Here is a 22,843-nt window from a genome sequence, read left to right on the forward strand (position 1 = left end):
TTGCACTGCCCTTCTTTGAAATGGTCTGGAAACAGCCTTGATTTTAAACATCTGAAGATAATTGAACCAAAGTTGCACCCAGAAACCCTGAGTGACATGCCTTTTATTTTCTTCCTCACTAATAAGAAATATTTGCTGCCATTTCTTATTTATTCTACACCTTGAAAGCCTCCGGCACTGAAGACCTGCACCCCAGGATACTAAAAGAATAAGTTAAAGTAATGATTGGTAATAAATGGAGGAATAGGGAAGCCTGAGAGATTAAACAAAACTCTGTGCGTGTTTAAAGGGAAGAGGGAATTGCCCTACAGGTCTATAAACTTAACCTTTGTAAGAGAAAATGGGGAAGTAGGGAGGGGAGAGAACTGAAGGGAATTTATAATAAAATCAATTTGCAAGCATTTTTCAAAGACAAGGATACTAATCAGCAAAGATAAAAATGTTTTCTAATATATTATTGGCAAGTGGGTGGGAAAATAGGCTGTCATACACCATGGGTGGAAGTGCAAATTAAACAACCCTTTAGAAGGTAATCTAAATTTTAAATGCCATAACTTCAACTATACAAGTCTACTTCTAGAATTTATTCTATAAATGCTATCACAAGAGTGCCCCAAAATAATCATGGCACTTTATTTAAAGAAGCAAATGACTGAAAACAACCTAATGGTTCATTAAAATAAGTTCAATAAAAGTTACGATAGATTCACATAATGGAATACTATGTGAGTTTTAAAACAGGGGAAGGGAATGACCTGCAAATTTAACTATTTGACAATCGCCAATACAATAGCTCAAAACTGAAACCATAAAGTCCAAATTCCTATATGTATAATGCCACAATTTGTGTTTTCATTTTAAAGGTCTGTGTGTGTGTGTGTGTGTGTGTGTGTGTGTGTGTGTGTGTGTATCATGAATCACATGCATCATTCATATAATGACTCATACACATCATACATTTATCTGGAATGATTCAAAAGAAACATAACAGTGGTTATCCTGAGATGCTAAGCTAGGAGATTAGGGATGGAAGATTACCTTTCACTTTATGTTTTTCACTGTTTGGGGGGCTATTTGAATTTTTTCATGTGTACAAAGTATGAGGGTTTTTTAAAGAAATTTATTTATAAGTAAAAGAGGAGAATAAGCAACAACTGCCACCACAGCCTATTAGAGAATGGAAACTTGCAGGCCAGCATGATCTTCTAAGGCACCGAGGTGAGCATGGTACATTAAGAGAAAAAGAACGGAACCGATCTTGTGATTTTGAGGTTTTGATTCAGTCTTTGAGGGAAAACCTGCAAATACACTCACCAAGCAGACAGAGAATTAACAGGTAATCAGAGGCCCATCCCCAGAAGGAGGTACCTAATGATCACGGTCTCCAAGCAAGGATTTAACAAAACAGTACAAAACAGGTGCCCCTAGGCAGCAGCTGAGGAAACATACAGGTAGACATTCTGGGCACAGGAACACTGGCTCCTCAAAAAAGTGAAGGAAACCCTCCACATCACTACCAGGTGCCTATAGGCCCAGCTTTCAAGCAGACACCTATGGAACTAGGAGAAAACGCATTGCACATTCAGAACCCTCAGAGTGTAAAATGGTGTTCTGCCTGCCTGCAGCACAGCCCAGAGGAAGGAAAAGAGGGGGGACTGAGGCTGAGGGTTTTAGTGGGAAAGCAACAGATCTTTCCCAGAGCTCTACTCATGCTGTCTGTGGTCTTGATCAAGTTGTCTTCATTGACTTTCCCACTTCTAAGATAAGATCACTAGTAGCTTCAGTTTATATGGTTCTGCGAGAATCAAATGAAATTACCAACTTGATTTTCTATCCTGGGACAGACAATACTTTGAGAAAATAAACTGCTATACAAATGTAAAATAATAGCAGTATTACACAAGTAACCTTTTCAGTGAAAAGCCAGCAATTTGAATTTTTCAGCAGTTGGTTCAGTCAAAACAGTCAGTCTGATAGGCTGGCACAAACAAAACCCAAAGCTATGATTAATTCATTAATTGCCACAGATATTTATTAAGCAGTTATTGCAAGCCAGGGATGGTGTGAGGACAGAGATAGAAAATACAGACCCTTAACCTATAGGAAATACCTGGTCCAGTCAAGGGCATTGATGTGAACAAATAATTGCGCTCCAGTGCTGTTGCTACAGTGTACTGTTAGAGGTACAAGCACAATGCCACAGGAGAAAAAGGAAAGTGTTGGCCCTGTGATACCTATAGTACTGACCTTCACACATGTACTCACCAGATATCAAGCTATGCAGACGAATGACATTGCTCTCCAAACTGCACATTTACTGTTGAGAAATCTGCAAGTGATTGGTAGTAACTTTTTGTAACAAGAAACTAATCAACATGTTTGTTTAGTATTGTTTTGACTTAGTCAAGCATCTAATCAAGTAATTTCAAAACTGAAGGACTAAAATGACTCCATAATTGGTGGTCACTTTAGATTCCACACTGGTAGGAACACTGTATAAAAATTATAGAAATTATCTGTAAGTAGCAGCATTATTATACAATATTTCAGTCAAGATGATTTAAAAGAATGTGTTCACCACCATCAAGCTCAGGTTTTATGTTCTCTGTGTGACTGACAAACATAGCTGTACTCCATCAAAACAGCAGCTCATCTGCCGAGTCAGTGAATCCAATCCATCAGTTAAGTGAAGGGGAGGGACAAGTAGAAGACAAAACAGTCAAAGCAGTTATTTAAAGCCACACAGACAAAAGAAAAGCTCAACTAAATGTTTCACTTTTAAATTTGTGTTTCATTCAATTCGGTGTTTCATTCAGGTCTAAATATCATTCTAAGAGTTGCAAATGCTGGGCATAGCTCCCTGAGTTAGCCTGTATAAAATTAAATTTAATTCTAATTTAATTCACTTTCAGAGTACTGTTCTGTTGTCAATGTTAAAACCCTGAAGGAGTTTCATTTTCCACGACCTCTATAAAATAATAAGTTGTATTTGCCACAACTAGAAAAACATCCTGAGCCTCATTTGCCTAGGGAGCCTGTAATCAGATATTACTTACTGCTCCACGTTATTACAATAGCCACAAGTCATTCCTATTAAAACAGAAAGTAATTTTCTGACCTTGCTACAGTAATGAATGTTCTCAGTTATGACATTTATTTGGGTTCTGGTAGAACTGTTACAATATCTTTAAAAACACAGGTTCTGGAGCACTTTTACCACAGGCCAAATACACGCTTTCCAGTCCCTTTTTTCTTGGGCATTCCTACAAAAAAGATAGTGGTATAGAACAGTGGTTTCCAAACCTAGCTGCCCATCAGAATCACCTGAGGACTTTTCTAAATCACACATTTCAATGCCTTCTCCCCGTCTGACCTCCTAAAAGGAGTCTCTGGAGAAGAGGCTGTATCGATAACCTACCCTCAGGTATATTAGGTAGTCAACCCAGGATGGAATCTCACTCGGCATGTGGCATCCTTGAAAGAACCATAAGCAGGTCAGAAGATAGAGTTGGTGGCAATGAGGGATCAATAGTTTCTGAACAAATCAGGGAAATTTGAGTATGGACTAACTAAGATGATATCAAGTGATTAGTATTAATCGTGTTATGTATGGTGGTGGCATTGTGTTTCTGTCAGAAAATGACCTATTTCTGAGGTTTACTCAAATACTGAAGTAGTTAGTGGTGAAATGGCATGTCTAAGGTTTGCTTTAAAATACTCCAGCAAAAAAGATAAAAGAGAGGTGGGAGATGTGTGACAAAAATATCGATGGCATTAAAGGTGGATGATGGGTTCATGAGGGTTTGTGGTACTTTTGTGTTTAGAAAATTTTATAATAAAATGCGTTTTTTAATTGTCTTAAAGAGAACAATAATAATAACTACAGCCCACCTATGCCATGCAAAGCTATTTTCTACTGCCTCTAAAAGACAGCTGGTTGGCATGCTGCGTTCTCCTCCATTTACATGGAGAAATAAGGACGAGAGAGGGTAAATGATTCACTTGTATTGCCAGTTTCCTGCTCCTAGTAGATGTCTGACATTTTCCCTCACAGGAGCCTTTTCACTCCATATTCTACTCTGAAAATGGAATTAGGAAATTTTCTTTAGCCATAACTTAAGCAATGTTTTAGATGTTGACCTCTGTAAAGCATTTTGGATTTTTTTTTTAAGAAAATCCCCGAAACTGGACACTTTTATTTTCAGGCAGAAACACACTAAATCTGTGAGCCTGACAATGTAGGAGGTAAAATTCAAGACATCAAGTACCCAAAATGGGTCAATTTTCAAGCTCCAAGTGAAATACAGAATCCGTTATAGGATGATTTGCTTTTAGTAAATTTGGTGTATGAAAATCTGGTTTACCAGAGCAATAGGAATTTATATTCATTTTATCAATGGATTTTTTTTGTCCTGCATAGCGTTTCACTCTAGAGCATCTAAAGATAACAAATACTCTGTACATTGAAAAAATAAGTTTATTATCCCAAAATTCTATCTACACATTTGGTGAAAATTCACATACTTCAAAAAGTGAAGTATAGCATCACCTAATTTACAAGTCCCACTAGTTAAAACAAAATACAGATTTATTTACAGAGACAACTCAGAATATCAGAAGAGCTGGCGCTGATAATATTTTGCACTCGTAGGTAAGCAGGCTGCTTTGCCAGTGCTACTGGATGAAGAAGGAAAGGTCCAGAATCTCTCGGTGTGGAATCTAGGCTGAAGGTCCAGTGGTTCTGGTTTGGGCTTCCAAAACAGAGTGTTGGTACCACACTTCCCATCTAAAGAGAATCTTGTGATGTGGATGCTGTATATTACAGTCTGCAGTGAGCACAGTCATCAAACTAGGCACCGGGCATAACCCTGTTTGCCCAAACGGCCTTCCAGATAAAAGAAAGCAGGTCACAAACGCAATCTTGAGTACCAGGCACTCCAAGCCTTTCCGAAGAGCATAAATGTGTGTGGGATTAGAAAATTAGTTTCGGGGTTTTCCTAAGACAGAATGGCCCCAATGTCATAATCAATATGACATCTAGTATAAACTATTAGCAAGATCTCTGGGTTAAAGAGAAGCCCTCTTGCAAGTCATGAAGGGCAACTGGCACAGTGGTCAGGGCATCTCTTTCCCCAGAGTATCCGTACCAAGGTCCTTCACATCCTGGACAAATGTACTAACTCCCTGTACCCAGTGCAGCTCGAAGGATAGGCCCCTCCCAACATCCTACAGCTCGGGTTCATCCCATCTTCTCCCTCACTCAACAGGTCCCACATCTTTATTAAACAGAAAAGAGGGAGCTCAATCTATGTCATTGTTACAGGAGCCTCGAGGAGGTGACCTTCTTGGGTTACTCTCTGTGGCTGTTGATCCTGACCTTCTGGACCATGACAGTCCTGAAGGGAAGCCTATAATTTAGTTAAGAATCTGATGAATGAATAATGCTGATGAGTGAATAACAAACTTTCAAAACTTTATGGGCAATACATGCTCCTTGGAATGCGCTTTGGCATCTAAAGAGCCCTGTTGTCCCTTGGAGGTGTGCAAATTGGGTCTTTCACAACCTACAACTAGATCTTGGTGAGTTGTCATGTGCCCCCTCCTAGCGGTGAGTCCCTGGGTCACATTCCCTTTCTATGAAGGATCCATTATAAGCACCATGTTGGAGTGGTGGACTCCCAAAAGACATGCATTAGAGTTGATTACTTGGAGCTCCAGGCATCAACTCACACCAGGTCTGTCAACCTCCTTGTGTAAGCTTGGTTCTCCAAGGCTGTCTCCACTCTGCAGTGTTTAGAATATAGCAATGGCTTGGAAGCCACCAGCACTGCAGAACCCACAATGTCACCAGGTCAGCCTCAGCAATCTGCCACCACTGTGGGCATAGTAGCTGAGAACCCAAACAAGAGCAAGTTTGGGACTCTTTTCTTCTAAAGCAAGTTCCAGATAAGTCAGGTCATAAGACTTAAAGGGTAAAAGGAAATAACAAAATGAGTCCGTTTTTCTCCTTGACCATCTGAGTCAGACCCAGAACAGTACTAAGGATTTTATATGTGATTTGACAGGGACCAAAAATTACCTGACACTCTCTGTCTCTGTCTCTGACTCTTTGTGCTGTTTATGAAATGCATTCTCACAGAGCTGCCTCACATTCCTCAGCTCTCCATCTGCTCAAAGATTACCTTGTATTCCAGAGGGTTTTTTTCCTTTCCTCTCCTGACAATCTGCCTTCTCCCTCATCATAGAGCTGAGGCCTGAGCTGGAACCTCCTGTCAGTTCACTCACATATTGCCCACTGCTCCTGGGAAGGGAAAGCCAGAAGAATTATACCATTCTGGTTCAGCTTAACCCTACTCTGCTTTCTCAGGCAAAAACATGCAATCTGTCTTTCATTTGGAGATATTCTTTGCACTTCTGTTTAACACTGAGCATTTTCAGATTGCTTTTTATTCTATTTCTATTTCTTTTTCTACCTTGCTAGGCAGAAAACAGAAGCTGCTGTGGACATAAAGCCTGAAACAATTAGGGAAAGATGGGGCAGAGATGTTCCCCAAAACTAGTTGTGCTTCTAAATGCTAATGTCTCATCAGGCAAAAGCTCCAAAATGTATTCCACGCAGAGAGCATTCAGCAATTTCTGTCTACAAAAATGCCTTGCTAATAGTACAATTAGATATTCTTTCTTATTTACTCAATAAAGAGAGATCAGCTGGCCCATCTGAGGTCACACCTAGAGGCAAGTGGCAAACACTTCATGCTGGGCCTCCAGGACCATCTTGAAGCCAAGTAATCTGCAAAGTGGCTGTAATAGCTACAAAACCCGTCACTGAAATTTGACAACTACCAATTCAGTTTTACAAATGTTCATTGAGTGCTAATAGAGATTCAAAAATGGGTAAGACACAGTGCTCTCCAAGGTTTTCCAATCTAGTCGGGGTTTGTAAAATAAACATGCTTTCTTAAAAGTTATAGTTCAAAACAAAATTTTCTCAGTGTCATGAGAAATTTATAAAATATTAATTTTTATAGGCTTCTATGTTACCCCTTCTTTTGTGACCAATTCTAAAATGTAGTAAAGATCAATCAAAAGCACTGTGTGAGTGTGTATATGTATTTGCATGTGCACAAAGATGAGTTCAGAACAAAGAGAGACAGCCAAAGACAACACCCCCTTGGGTATAGACATCAATTGCCCAAGAATCTAAAGGTTAAGGCCAATGTAATAGGGCAAAAAGAACAGAACAGGCAGGTACCCTCCCAAGGGAAGGTACTGTTGGTAGTATGAAGCCTGCAGGTGTTCTTTGAAGCAAAGGCAGGTCAGGAGCCTTGCTCAGAAATGGTCTAGTCAGATTGCTTGGTGAAGAACTCCTCTTAAGGGAAACTTTCTGATGTTTCCCTTAAGTGGCCAAAGGGAGACCCCTGCATTTCTATGATCTTGGCTACACCTTTGAGAGTTACAGATTACCTAGGCAATACTCCCTTGTGACCATAAAATCACAGAAGCACCCTGGCACCACTTTGAGGGGAAATCAAAGAGAGGCCCCCAAAACAGGAGTTCCCTATAGCAGACTCCAAGTGAAGATAAAACTTATGGCATCCAAGAGCTTTCTTCCATTATGATAACACCAAAACATGTGAGCTCTGCATAGACATATGTAATTTTCCGAAGCCATTACGTAATGTTTGAATTTATACATGCTGTCAAAAAATTTTACACTGAATTGCTATTCTCCCTCTTGGAATATTCCTATCATATTGGAGGCTTGAGATGGGTCTTGAAAGTAGAATAAACTTTCTTCAGAAAAAGTTTTAAGGGGGAATCAGAGGCAAAGTGCCCTAGATAGAAGCAGGAGCAGAAGAGATGGCAGGGAGCATAAGAAAAAGCCTGTGTGAAGAGAGGTGTTACGAACCGGGCAGAGCAGAGAGGAGGAAGGGAGGGTGGTGTGCAGTGGTTCCATGCCCAACACTCTTCAAAGGGCTTCTCATAAGAATACTGAAGAGTTTCTGAGTTTTCTCGGTTTACCAAAAGTATAATTATGAGCAAGGTAGACAGATGATAATATCGAGCACTTTCTATGTACCAGGCACTGTGCAAAGCACTTTACATTTATCTCACTTATTCTCACAACAGCCCCCAAACAGGTATTACTATCTTCATTTTACATGTACACAACCGAAGCACAGGGTGGCTAAGTCTCCTGCCAAAGGCCACACAGCCAGAAACACATGCTCAAGCCAGGTCTCCCTGACCTCAAAGCCCACATTCCTCTGCTGTGCAATGCTGCTTTCTTGGCCTCCATCTGCTGTCTTTGTTTCCCACACCAGGCAGCTTTGTCTGCTTCTAGGATATGAAGGACTACCTGCCTTCTATGATACTTCAAACTCATTTTACAACAGAGGTCAGAGCACTATAGGGTTAGTACTGAGCTGACAAAATGATTGCCTGAAAAGCCCTCAAAATTCAGAGAAGATGCTGGGTGAAAACCCCTCAAAAGTCTATACCTATACACATGCCCCAAAATTGCCCTTGTATTAAAGCCAATTTCTCAGTCTCAACACTCACCCACAGTGAGCCACACAGCTGTGGAGGCCTAACAATTTGGGCAGGAAAACAGACAAGCAAAGAAAAAGAAGAATGTAGTCAAGCCCCAAGGAAAAAATGTTAACATCCGGAACCAATTCACCCACACAGGCTGGGGAACTGTTACACCCAGCTCTCCCCAACACTCCCCAGCACCCCTCCATCCTCCCCTACACACACACACACACACACACACACACACACGCGCGCGCACGTGCGCACGCGCGCACGCGCACACACACATACTTGCTGACGCTTGTCTTCTCTTTGCTCATCCCTACAGCAGTCAACTTGGCTTGTATAAGTAGGAAGCACCTCCTGCAGTACCTACCACCCAGTCAGAATATCACAGAGATGCTTTAAATCTCTGTGATGTCACAGTCTAATCTGGGTAATGCACAGTTGCACCAGATGGGATCTAACATTCCCAGGATTAATGCTGGTCATGCAACTAGTGCTCTAAATGCTAGAGGAAAACTGAAATGGTCAACGCCTAGCTGGTTGCATACCTTGCAGAATCTACATTTGTCACTGGACAGATCTCATGGTGAAGTCCAATAAATCACCCAAGATTGCAACATTCATCTCATCCTCTGCCACACTCTATATTTCAAGAGTTTGGCTCCACATGGGTTCCTTGGGAAAGGAAATGGGCCCAGATACTCATATGCTTCTGTTGCTGCAAGAGCATATCAAATCCCATCAATCAGTTGCCTACACAGAGTGGGACTGGCGATAGGAGAAAGCAAAGCTTTAATACAGTACATCTTTCTCTTTTTAGCTTCTAAAAGCCACTCATCTATCACTGGCCACAACAGACAGGAATATTACAGACTGTACAATTAAACAGCCAAAAAACACATTAATGCTAAAGTCTACACTCTGAAATTGGGGGTGTAGATTTTCTCCAAATCCCTGCTGGAGACATAAGACTTCCTAAAAGAAAAAAAGTTACTTGGAGTGGGAAGAAAAGTGATGAAAAGACAGTGAACAGGTGGACCCCAAAAACCTGAAATCTGCTGTTAAGTTCTCTGAAACTCACTGCCGGCATCTCATCCGCTTACAGCGTTAAAAGTGTAATAGAGCACGGGATGTAAGTGTTTATTGGTATGAGAGATTTCTGCAAAGAGCTGATCCCATAGCAAACAAAGCTGCTCTAAATAGAGCTGTTACAAAATAAATGAATCAGAGCAGTCACTCAGAGGTTAAAGCCGTGACTCTAAGAGCGGGTGTACTTGCCGTGGGTCCTCAAGGCGGTTTCCTAATCCTTGGGCATTAAAAAGAAGCCACTGTGGAAATCAGAATCTCTTCCTTTGTAAATTCAATCCATGGCAAAGGGATTTCAGCTGTGATTGCTGAGTTTGAAAAAATCAACGGTACTTAGAAACGCACGAATTGCCCGTCACTGCAATTGATACGTTTCTAAGCTGTTCCATTTTGAATCAATTACAAATAAGATTCCATCCATCCTGTTGTGAATGGAGAAGGCAATGGGTAAAACAGAGCAGTTAAAGTTTCCCCTGAATTTCACTGCATGAAGGGATTTAGGATGGGGAGGTTTTAGATCAAATTCAGTATGTAGCCACTATGCTTCAGAAACTGAGATTTCTGTGCATTAAAGTCAAAGAAAAGCAGGTCACATAGGGAAGACTGCACATGTCTCATTCCAAAGACCATGGCTTAGAAACTCAATGGTATATTGCTGTCACACAGAGGCCTCTACTAACAAGTATGGAGAAATCGCCTTAAGACTAAAGGTACTAGTAACAATTAGCAAGGCAGTTAGAAGCCCAGAAACTGTGAATAAGCTCTCTCTCATTTATAATTTAACAATTTCTGGTTTTGGAACAACACAGTCAGCAAGCATGAATTTCCATCTGCAAAAGTTCCAACATTCTCCCTAGAACACTTAAGCGTCTTCTACAGGGGAGGCAGTATAGTCAACTGGTTAAGGATATTGACTCTGGAGCCACACAGGGCTGGGTTTAAGTTCTAGCCAGGTCACTTAAGATAGACTAGAATTGTGTGACTGTGGGTAAGTTATTTAATCTGTTGAGCCTCCATTTCCTCATTTGTAAAACGAAAAAATAATTACCTCCCTTTGAGGACTATTCAGTGAATGCAGACAGAATGTGAGTAAAACCATCAGCGAAGTGCCTGGTATAGAGTGTGCCCTCAATCCATGAAAGCTGCTGTTGGTTAGACTTGCGGGTACTCTGAGCTAAGATGATGCTTGTAAGATTGAAGAAGTGTGGGACCATGTCTTAGAGATAAAATGTGGGGCAGAGAATCTATTTTGAAGACTGAGACCTGGATTCCAGCAGAAAAGAGTAAGCGCCCTTCTTTTTCTGGAGGGTCAGGGCCAGAGCATTTCTGGTGAAGGGCCCTGGGCTCCTTGAAGAGGCAGGTGGGGAGGGATCTCTTCTTTGTTCCTCTTCCCCAGGGAAGCCACCTTCTTCCTCTACTGCTGGGAAACAAACAAATTCTAGGGTGTAACAAGTTTTTAAAAATATATAGTAAATGATCAAATCCAGGCTTCTGTTTTCTGGAAGGAAGAAAGCAGGGCAGCCAGATGTGGGTTCTAAAGCAATGGCTGGAGCTTCTGCGTGTTTCTCTAAAAAAATAAACTTCCCAGTCTTTTCTTTCCTGACATTCAGCTTAGCTATATATTTACCTTTAATTTAGTTTCCTTACTCTTTTACTCTTTTTGTTTAAGTCAATCAAACGACATCCACTAATTCTTTACTGCAGCCTTAACTAATTGGTGCAAATGGTTCATTTTGCCCAAAATCCTGGGAGTCCTTCAGAGTATGGCTCTACAAACAAAGAATGAATCATACTATTTCCTATTAGATAGAGCCTGACCTTAGGGGGATTTGGGGACTCCAGATAGAAATATCAGAAACTAAACAGTGAGAAACTGGTGGGTGTGATTCCACTTCCCTGCATCCAGAAAGGCCCCATTGGTCAAGCTGAGTCTTTCCAATCCCACCCTCTGCCCACTCCCTCTTACCATGTATGCCAGCCAGCTGACCCCCACCCATGGAAGCACCCCCTCCCTCAGATGCTCACTCAGGTGCTGGCTTTTTGCCTCAAGGAACATTGAATAGCAACATCTCTCAAAGTTCTATTTGACATTGTTAGCCATACATATTCAGATTCGGCCCTGTTTCTAACCACAGGCTATAAATAAAGTCCCACTCCAAGTAAATCCCACTCCAAGTCCCAAACATTCTATTTAAAGCAGAAGAATGAGGGTGGGTTGGGGAATGGCGGCTGCTATAGATTACAACTTGCAACAATTTCTTATCCAAGCTGGTCACTAACGTGAGTAAGCACTATCAATTCAATTGACAAAAATAATAGACACTGTGCTAAATCCTTTGTGTGCTAAATCCTATGTGTGCTATTTCATTTAATTCTCACAACAACCCTTTGATGAACATACTCATTATTCCAATTTCACAGACACAGAAACCGGGATTGAGAGAGATTAACTAATTTGCCCAAAATCATACCACTAACAACTGTTAGAACCAGGGCTCAGACACAATCAGTGTAATCCGCAGAACATGAGCTTTTAACCAGTATGCTGTGTATAATTCATTCTTTCATTGCACCAAATAGAAATGATAATAAGATAAGAGTAACTATCTCATAAGAGTGTTTTGATATATACATATGTTATAAATTCATGTAATTATTTTGATTGTACACTAAATGTGTGTGTGTGTGTGTGTGTGTGTGTGTGTGTGTGTGGTGTATAGCACAGTGGCTGGCACATAGTACATGTTCAATAAATGTTGCTGTTCGTTGTCACTGTTGTTATTGTGTTATCATTATCATTATATTTTTATTAGTAACTAGTGCTTCCTATGTGCCAGTCATTTGTGCTAAGTTCTGGTGATACAAAAGCAATGAAGACAAGGTCCCTGCCTTACAGCAGTTTATAGGTAGTAGTGAGAAAGGATGACTAGTAAATCCACAGGCTCCATTATTACAGCAGTCTATGAAGAATGGGGACATCACATGAGAGTGGGTACTGTTACTGGGATTTGAACATAGCTGCAGAAGTCTATAAGGAAAATTGTCTCATAAGAAAGAAACATGAGAACCCTCCTAGGTGTGTGCTGGGCCCAGTTTTGCATCTGACCCTGCCCTCAAGTTCAGCAGCTATGAATAGAGGTCTTGAATGCTAAGCTGTCTTCTGATCTATCTTGTTGACAAGCATTTTGTCTGTTACTAAGTCATCCTTTTAGCAATCTCACATCTCTGCCAGATCAAGATCTCGGCTTAGCAGACTAGACATGGAAAATAGTTACTAGCGCTTTCCATTAGGCTCAAACAGTAATGGGGGCAACAGATCTTTTTGTTTTTTGGCCCACCAATTCTATTCACCAATGATGAAATTGCTTTCTTCAATCCTCGTTTTTCAAAGCCACAGATTTTTTTTCTAGTTATCTCTGGGAATGGCACAGAAAATCTTCAAAGCATGAATAACTTTCATTTCCTTTAAATTCACTAGTGCCAGAGTTCATACAAGCAACAATAGGTTTCATCAAACAAAAAGGACTGGAAATCACTGATCCAGGACTTCTGAACATGTGATATTAATACAAAATTTTTTTCAAGAGCTTTATGAAAGCTCTTAATTATAGCTCTAAAAACTTTATATATATATATATTACATATTATATATTTTGGTCTGTGTTGCTATTTCTGTTACTTTCTATAAGTTCAGTAAAACTTCCCTCACTTAACAAAATAAGAGATGGGTCAAGCAATAGCTCAGGCACATTAGAAGAAAATGTTAGTATTTAAAAAACAAAACAAAAGTTAACAGAATCACAGAATTTTACAGCTAAAGGGGCCTCCCATGTCATTTGAGCCATTCTCCCCCGTTTCACAAACCAGGAACTGAAGCCTCATCAGTAGCTATGAAACAACTTGAACACAGATTTTTCAACGTTAATATGTCTGCCTCTAAAACAAATATTGCTGGTCCCAGCCTTAATGGCAAAGCTAGCATTAGAATCTAGTTGTCCTATCTGAAACTCATCCAGCCCTCTTGCTACCATAATATATGGATATAATATAGAATATGAGGGTCTGTGTTGAAAGCTTTGACATATAGTGAAGACTCACAGATATACACATGAGGAATCAAAGTGTCCGAAAGTTTTACAATTCAGTTTTCCGCTGCGTGCTTGTTTGTCTTTAATTTTCTAACTAAACTTTTTTCTAAATAGTGCATAGATATAACCCATATATATATATATATAGCCTCTCCCGCGCTTTGCAGCCAAAAAAAAAAGGAGAAAAAATCAAATTATTAATTTAATTTCTGAATTGAGAACACTTTGTTGAACCCAGGGAAAGCTTTGTTGTGTTCACCATCACTTATTGACACAAATGCTTGCCCTTTCCCACTGAAAATTATTTATTTATTTTTCAGGAGTACGAATGGAAGCCCTACACCACCCAAGTCACCTAACCCCTAGGCTTACAATTCTGGGCCCCGCACCCTGGTGAGATTGAAGCTCTGGATCTAGGCTTGCCTTTGGGCAAGACTTCCCTTTGCTCTCGAAGGCTAAGCTTTAGAAGGGAAACCATTCCCGCCCGCTTCTTATAGAACGTAGTTATTTCTCGGTGACTAGCAGTCGCTTCTCAGCCTACTTCGTAAAGTTGGGTGTTTCTTTTTCCTTTTAAGAAAATAATTACGTCACTGTTTTAAGTCCCCCTAGAACAGAACTAAGGACAATCGTTTGTTGTCCCTTTGTCTGGGTGGGCAATGCCAGGTTCCAGGACGGGGGCATCTCTGTTTTGGCACTGGGGATCCTCTGCGTCTCGAACGCACAGAATGACTTTCCTTTTAACAGACTGGCTAGGATATTAACTGACCTTGGAATTACCCATTTGGAAATGGTTAGGGATTAAAAGTTCTTCAGGCGGAGGGATTCTAGGTTTCTAATTGCTAATGTTTGAAGTCAGTTTGATTCCTCGGAAATTTGTTCAGCCTGATGAAAGCAAAAGCTCAAACTCCCCTCGGGGCGCGAGGTGCAAGCAAAACCCTTTGGATTCCGTTTGGCTTTTTAAATTATTATTATTTGTTGTTGGGTTTTTTGTTTGTTTTTGTTTTGTTTTGTTTCCTGATGGGGGGCGGGTGTCTGTCTTTTACCAGCCCTTCCCGATTACCCCCGAGTCCCCACATTTCTCCAGGATTCCCCCGGGCGCGGTGCAAGGAACGCAGCCAGGGCGCGAGAGCAGGAGCTCGGGGCCGCCGCACCGAGGCCGGGCCGCCGCTCCTTCCCCGCCGCGCCGCCGAGGCCCCGCGAGGGGCGGAGAGCAGACGGGCGCGGCCACGGCCCAGTTCTGACTCGGGAAGGTCACCCAAACTGCCCTGCTTTCCCAGGGATGGGTTCATGGGAAGAGATGCAATCCCAGTTCCTTCCTAGGTGAAACGTCATCTGAAATTTTTTAAGAGGGGGGAAAAAATGGACGCTTTCAACTTTTGTAGAGGAGGTTGGGGAAGGGGAAGTGCGTGGCGGGGAGGGGAAAGTCAGGGGGTTCGCTGCTCTGCGAGCCCCTATAAGAGCCTCTAACAATTCGTTCCCTGCTGTGGGACAGTAAAGAGAAGGCGGCGATCATGGGATTAAGAAAATCGGTTGGCCCAGTTGAGACCTAGACGCTAAAACTCCAGGGTTCTTCGGCTAGGTGTATAATGACCAATAATTGCAGTGGTGTTTGGGGTTTTTAATCCTCTAAAGTGTATAGCGGCATTTTGGAAACAGCTCGTTTGATCCTCGGGAACCATAGTGTAGAAAATATAAGAAAATAAATAGGGGCAAGTTTTTACGTGTATTTCTTGTGTTCTTAAATTAATTTCCCAAAATCGCGATGTTTCTCTCATTATTCCTATAGACAGTTGCTTTTACTCAGATTTATCCTAGTCATTCCGTTTACTTTCTCTAGGGAAAAACATAAAATTACTCTTCACAATAAAAAAGCAGCATTCTGCCCGTGCAAAATGAAAATGGCACTCTCCACTAAATTAAATGCCTAATTTAATTGGAAAAAATTCTGCTCTCCCTGTTCTTTTAAATCACATGTGTACATTCTCATTTTCTGTGTTTTCTTTTAGGCTTTGGCCAATTAATTTAAGAGTTAAATAAAAATGCCCAGTACCCAGAAGTTTCAAATCTGGGATTCTCAAGAATTTGGTAGATGTACCCGTAGGTGTTAAATTTGGGGGCCTCCCAAATTTTAGTTGTTTCCAATTTGTTAAACTGGCTCCAAAAAATGGGGGAGCTAGTTTCTTGTTTCTGAAATATTATCTGTATCCCATTCAGAATTGGGGTTTTTTTTGTTTTCTTTTGTTTTGTGGATATAGCGTTCTGGTGGTGTTTCACATGGTTTCACACACATGTGGTTTTTCATATGGTTTCACACACATAAATTTGTATATAAACACATACATACACTTGTGTATATACTTTTTTATACACTTATCTATAAAGGACAAAGCTAGACACTGGGTAATATAAAAAGGACAGAATAAAAAGTAATTATTGCAAGGCCTGTTTTCACTTCTGGTATCAAAAGCTCATCACCAGTTTGTAGGCAGCAAAATATACTGCTTCAAAGTGAAGCCATTAATGGTGCTAAATAAATGTTGATTAGTCCTCACCAGTTGCTTTAATTCTCCACCTCTTCCAATCTCACAGGAAGTCCTCCCTACCAAGTCTCATTTTCCACTCCTGACACTTACAGCAAGGGCCTCACTTAAATTCACTAATGATTATCTTTCCCCAAAGAAGTGTAAACAGACCCTGATTTATAAATTTGCCAATTGCTGTTCCCTGTGCAGACCCCCTGAGTATCTCAGTCATGCACAAATAAAATTCCAGGCTTACTAGAAACCAGAAGGAAAAAAGAAAAAAGAAAAAAGAACCACACAGATGAGAGCAGGAAGAGAAAGAGATTCTACATTCCAGCAGTTCCCTACTTTTCCCTTTTGCAAAAAGTATTGCAGAAGGTCAAAACATAAACCTCAGATGAGAAACCACTTAAATATTCTCTCCTATTGAACTACTTTGTCTTTTGAGAGTAAGAAAGCAATAACCAGCAATACTCCTGGAAAAATTATTGAATGGATTTCTGCACTTCCAGAAAGGAGAAAGCAAAGTGTCGTGCCAATCAGCCCTTTTTTCCTGTGGAATTTGAACAGTTCCGCCTTAAAAAAAAAAAAACTACCAAAAAAAATTTTACAGCCATCCTGAGAAGGAACTCACAGATTTAAGATGTAATTGTTTTTCTCCTGAATGTGAGAAATAAAGTTCTACCAAAGTCTATAATCGGGATCTCAAAAAAGTTCTCTTATCTTAAATTTTTTTTTTTTTTTTTTTTGACAATAGAACGATTGCGATGGACCTGGAATATTTTACTCTTTAATAATAGCTTGCCCTAGGAGATCCTGGGATGAACACAATGTTTAGGTCTTCTAAGCCAAAACGTATTTGTCCCTCTCTCCTTGTGGCCCAGGATGAAGGATTAGTGATGGACGACTTGCTTCCATTAACTCACGTCCACACACGCAAAAGAAACTATACAGATAAATAGGGGAGACAAAGCACCAATGCCCAATAGTTTCAGTTTTGACCCCCAGGTTGGGCATTTTATGCCATTCTTCACTCCTCACATTCCGTATGTATTAAAGATATTTTAAGCTAATTTTCTTCCATAATTAAAAGACTTTTATACCATTAGAAGTAATTGGTATTAGCGGGAGTCGTCAGAAAAACAGCAGCGGATCTGTGTCAATATAATTTCAGTTCGAACTCTACGGTAGGAAATGAACGTCGTCCCCTGAGCTTTTCTTTCTGGGAATTTCATCTGGGAAATCAGGAAACTCAACGTGGCCAGCAGGGAGCCCAATATAGTATTTAATAAGAAATAGCGTTGGGTGGGGTGTGGAAGACCCGAATTCAGAATTGCAGCGCTCCTAGGCCGTGTGCTGATCGGTCTAGCAGAGCCTTCGCAGCACATTGTTTGTGCTCCCGGGGCGGGTCTCCGAGGTGCGGAGGTGGGCGGCGGAGGCGGGTGACAGGGACTCCCTGCACCTGGGGGCGGAGAAGGGAGAGGCCCTTCCCCCGCACGCCCGCTTGTCGTACCCCGGGCCTATTTATAACACCCGCTCCTGAAGGGCGAGGGCGGGGGGCGTGGGGCGGCCCTTCGGAGGTGCAGACCACAACACACTCCACCTTCCTCCCCACCACAGCCCAAACTCTGGGAGTCCGGGTTTTCCCCGTTCCCTCTCCTCCCCACTGCCCTGGAGAAGTTTGCTGTGGTCGTTCCTTCGGGGTGCAGGAGGTGAGAATTACCTCCCTTTCCCTACTGGCTTCTATCGAGCCACTGCGCCAGGGCCGGCGTTTTACATACAATGTCTCCATAACCCTCCCAGTGCACGGAAGCCATTGCAGTGCGCTGTCCCTGCCCCGCGCTCCCAGAGGGCGTCTGATTTAGCCATCGTCTGACTAGAGCGCGAAAGAGGCGTTTGGCAGTCATCCAGAAAACAATCACCCTCACAGGCAGATTACAAATTCTCACCTTACCTTCCCCCCCCGCCCCGCTTCTCCTTCACGCAAGGTCACTTACCAAAGGGGTGGCCTCCGCTGAAGGCCGTTTGGACCTGACGGGCGGGAGCCTTGCCTACGTCCAACAGGCCCACACTGGGGTCGTCGCCCGGCTCCAGGGCCAGGCACCCCCGAGGCACGCACCGCGCTGCAGGGGTACAAGCAGCACCAAAGGACCAGGGTCCCTTGCTCAGACCTCCACTCTCACCCAGAGCGCTGCACGCCCTGTCTCTGCGGTTCGAGCCTCGGCCTGTGCCTGGCTGGTGCTTGCCCCACACGAAAACGTTCTACCCATTGGCTTCAAAATCATCACATTTTATCCGTTACTTAAACGTCAGTGAAGAGTCACTTCCTGTGAGGTCAGGATTAAAATCTCGGACTTTTACTCTGAGCAAACAAACCATAAACTGGCAGATTAATTCGTGTGACCAGTTGATATTGGTAACTCGGAAGAAGAAAATACTCTGGAGCAGCAGAGGCTTCCGCGCGGGCTTTGTCTCATTTCACTAAGGGTTGCGCAGACGGGTGGGTGCATGCGAGCGCCTGACACGTGCGTACGTGTGCGCGAAGTGCGGGTCTGCCCGCGTGCCCTTGGGTGTGCCTGCCTATGTGTACCCACCCGTGTGCGCTGCCACCTCTCCAGGCACCAGGATCGCCGCGACTGCTAGGCTCGAGGCCACAGGCTCTGGAAGGAGGAACTCCCTCCGCAGAAGGTTTGAATTATTTCGCTCCGCGGGAGACTCGGCCTCGGCCGCACTCGGTGAGGATTTGAGCGGGAAAGGACCAAGCCAGAGCTGGAGAAGCGCGGGGGCGGGGGGGGGGGGGAGAAGGGGATCGGGGCTGGGGTCCGAGCGCAGATGGTGCTGCCGTGCGCCTGAAATATACTCTTAAGGCCGCAGCCTGAGCAGCTGTTCTGGCGGATCCTGGCTCGCAAATTTCCTCCACGCTGCTTGGAGGGAGGCGACGGCCAACAGGCTCCTCGGAGACCGGTCTTGAGACCCTCTCCAGCCCGTGGTGGCTAAGTCCTAGAGGCTTTTCCAAAAGACTGCGAGTGCCGGCACGGGTAGGACAGAGAGAGTACCTCACAGGCCCCTCCAAAGCCCGGCGGGCCTCGGGGTTTTTCGGGGCCACCAGGCTTGGTGGAAATGTTTGAAATACATACTGTGTCCTCTGACTGGTGAGTGCCTACAGCGCGCAGGCCGGCTGTTCCCCCGCTGCTGCAGGTTGGCGCCCCCTCTGCGGGTGCTCGGGCGCCAACTAAAGCCACCTCTGTCCAGACGCGGAAAAAAAAAAAAAAAAAAAAAAGGGGCTGTGAAAAAGCAAAAGGCCGCGTCTTTGAATAAAAGTTAAACATTAAAATCTGACCCTGGGGTTGTATGAAGATCCCGGGATTTTGAGGCTCAGATAGAGCGGACTAAAAACAATGGTACCAGTCCGAAAGAGGAGATGGTGAGAATGATAAATAGACACTCCGGGCGGGTGTCGTGTGTGTGTGTGTGTGTGTGTGTGTGTGTGTGTGTGTGTGTGTGTGTGTGTGTGTGTGTCTCGTGTGTGTGTGTCGTGTGTGTCGTGTGTGTGTGTGTGTGTGTCGTGTGTGTGTGTGTGTGTGTGTCTGTGTGTGTGTGTGTGTGTTGCTTTTTCCTGTTCCTAGCTTGTTACCGGCCTAGGGCGGCGAGCCACGCAGCAGCTTCTCGGCCCTAACAGGGAGAAAACAGTTTAAACAGACCTGTGAGGCCCAGTCGAGTAGAGACGCTGCCCTGGGCACAATATAGTCTCCTGCACTGCTGCTGCTGCTGCTGCTCTTCCACATACACATCCTTCAATGTGTCCCTGAGTGTGTCTGTTAGGGTGTTAATATTAGAGAGGAAAAGAAAGGCCTAGAAAGGACCCCAAGCACTGGTCTCGCCTTCCATTACCGCCGGGGTCCAGCGCCTGCAGCTCCGCCTCCTCCGCTCCCGGGACAGCCGCGTCTCCACGCCACCGCGCCCTTTCTCTAAAAGATCTTTTTTGGTCCTACATCCAGATCGTAAGAAAGCCTTAGCTATCGCAAGGGCTCCAATTTGGGGATCCCCTCGTACCACGAATCCAGGTCCGGACTGTAGCCAGGCTCCGCAGAAGACCCGTGGGTGCTCTCGGATTTTGACTTCCTCCTCCTGGACCCTCGTCCCAAATACATACTTCGTTTTCTCTAATCCAAAAGCCCATCTTTTTCTTTAAAATAAAAAACTACATGATAAAGTAATGGGAACTGACCAACTGAACTTTGTCACAAAAAGTTAGTTCTATGTTGGGTCTTCCACCTCACCCCCACCCCGTGAGTGAACCGCATTCCAGAAGCCACGTTCATGCCTCTCCAATAGTCTCTCTCTGCCTCGATCCCCTCACTTTTCTCTCCTCATTTCTGGCTGAGGAGAATGGTGGAAAGAGAAAACTGTGAGCTGAGCTCCTCATTATGATCCCACATGTTAGCCTTTTCGAACATCCAACCCTAGACCGGCTCCCGGTGAACTGGGGTCTCCCAACAGGAAAATTCCCGTGGACAGGCCGTCTGCCATGCGCAGTTAAATAACTTCTGCATTTTCCATCTCAGGAAAATAAAAGAAATTCCCAAATTGCGAGTTGTCATAAGGCCTTCAAGAACTTTTACCAGCTGCATGAAGGCCCAAGCGAGATTTTGACAACAGATAAATGAGGTGAGGAAATAGGGTCTGGCCAGAGAAGAAAAACACACATTAGCCACGCGTTTCTTTCTGGATTGCCCACGCAGGGGTCCGCGTGGACCGGCAGTCGCATCCAAATAGATGGAAAGACTTGGACGGACGAAATAAATCTCCTTTTAATTTTCTTTTCATCGACTAATAAAAATAATTCCCCAGCACTAAACCCAAATACCGTAACGGACCACAAGAACACGGAGAATTCATAAAACCCTGTCTCTGCAGGTCACCCGCTAATCGCGTTATTATTAGCCTCGGGAGCATGGAAATTGAACTGTCACTGCCTGAAGAAAAAATGTAAGCGACAGCTGTCCCTCCTCGGGCCGGCCAGCTTTCCGGTCGGGATCCCCAGCTCCATGGCTGCCCCTACCCCTGTGCGGGCCACCGCCCCCTCCCAGAGGCTGCCAGCGCGCGGACTCGGGTCTACTCCTCAGACCTGGCTGGTCAGCAGGAGCATCGACAGCAAGGTTTTAGAAGTCCAGGCTGGAAAGTTTCTGAAGCTGCTAAACCAAGCTGCGAGTGTTCTCAGTGTGTGCACGGGCTCAAGGGCGTGAGATTCTTCTGACAACAGCTGTTCCTCGGGGCTGTTTTGAACAGTTGAAATCTTGGCACTTAATACAAAATGTTGTTGTCCTCGACCTCCACCCCCAGGATTCTGTTAAAATACAGATATCTACGTCCGCCCTGCATTTTACGTGTTCTGTGCGTATAATGTGCATAGAATACTCACAGATCCGAGACACAAGTTAATCGCACCCCTGTTTCCCAAATGCACAAAGATGTGGGCCCTAGAGTGACCCAGGGTGCAGGGAAAGAGATCTAACACCCAGTCCTGTTTCCATAAACGCCAACGGATTAGAAATATAATTATGCTCCACCATCGAAAAGTTGATGGGAGAAATGTGAGGGCCGAAGTTGAAGGCTAAATGAGACAAACTGGGCATTCCCTGAGACTGAGGTATCAGGGCCCGAGAATACCACGCCAGTCCTCCGGAGCTCTTAGAAGCTCATCTCAGTTCCCGCTGTTGCCTTCGACCCTCGCCCCTCTAACCCCAAGGGCCTGCTGCCCTTCAGTTGCCGGCACCCTGGACGCTGCGCTCTGCTCCGAGAAGAGAAAGGAATATGAGCAAACAGGCCTCCTTGCTGGAAGCTGGCGACGAAAATGCAAGGCTCGGGCCAGCCCCCAAATTGGTTCCGCCGAATTTAGGGAAGCTCAAGGCTTTTGCGCGGAGAAAAAGAAACCCGTGTCGGGGCAAGGCAGGGCGTCAGCGGCAGGGCCTCGCTCCTCACCCGTGGGCTGGCTGTTCGGCGTCCCCTCTCCTCCCGCCTCCCGCGGTCCGCCACAACGCACTCACCCGGGTGGGGCTCCAGGCCGTGCGCGGCCGTGTCCTCCGTGTCTCCGAGTGGGCCCGCGGGGCTCAGCGCCTCCATGGACAGGTCCAGCCCCTTCTCCTCCCAGTCTCGCAGTTTCCGCTTTTTATTTGAGCCGATCAAGGCTTCAACGGAGAAGGCATGTGCTCGAGAGCTCAGGGCGACTGCAGATCTTCTCCTTTCACTCATCTTAGCCGCCCGCAACCCGGCCCCCACTTGCCCCCGCTACTGAGGGAGCAGCCCGCGCCCTCACGCTCCGAGCGCCCGCCGGGCCGGGCCCGGGAGAGGCGGCGGCGCGGCGGCCGAGGCTGAAGCGGCGGCTCCGCGGGTCCTTTGCACCCTCCCCCTGCGTCCTCCCCCGCCCTCCGCCGCCAGATCGGACCGGCGCCCCCAGCTGCCCCAGCCTCTAGGATCGAGCGCCCGGAGCGCCGCCCGCTCGCTGCATGAGCGCTAGAGTCCTGCTTCCCACCCACCGGGCAGGCGCTCACAGGCTGTGCAGACTGGACTTCATCTTTTTCTTTTTTTTTTTTAATTCTCTCTCTC

The 22,843-nt window shown here is 44.4% G+C and overlaps 1 protein-coding gene across 2 annotated transcripts in view; it reads right to left on the reverse strand.

The window, feature by feature from the left end:
• TBX15 (T-box transcription factor 15) overlaps window positions 1–22,640 on the reverse strand; it is a 100,909-nt gene extending 78,269 nt beyond the window's left edge. The window contains exons 1-2 of one of the 2 annotated variants that reach the window (XM_063105270.1): window positions 22,285–22,398; window positions 19,375–19,481 (exon numbers count right to left, since the gene is read on the reverse strand). Coding sequence is in view for 1 of the 2 variants with exons in the window: in XM_063105266.1 (XP_062961336.1) it covers window positions 22,285–22,489 (205 nt within the window). In the remaining variant the exon portion in view is untranslated. Of the gene's footprint in view, window positions 1–19,374; window positions 19,482–22,284 lie in introns of both variants that reach the window. The other variant, XM_063105266.1, reaches the window with a different exon arrangement.
• Between the last annotated feature and the right edge of the window lie 203 nt (window positions 22,641–22,843).

This window comes from Cynocephalus volans, chromosome 8 (assembly GCF_027409185.1).
Source record: "Cynocephalus volans isolate mCynVol1 chromosome 8, mCynVol1.pri, whole genome shotgun sequence".
Taxonomy (NCBI): domain Eukaryota; kingdom Metazoa; phylum Chordata; class Mammalia; order Dermoptera; family Cynocephalidae; genus Cynocephalus; species Cynocephalus volans.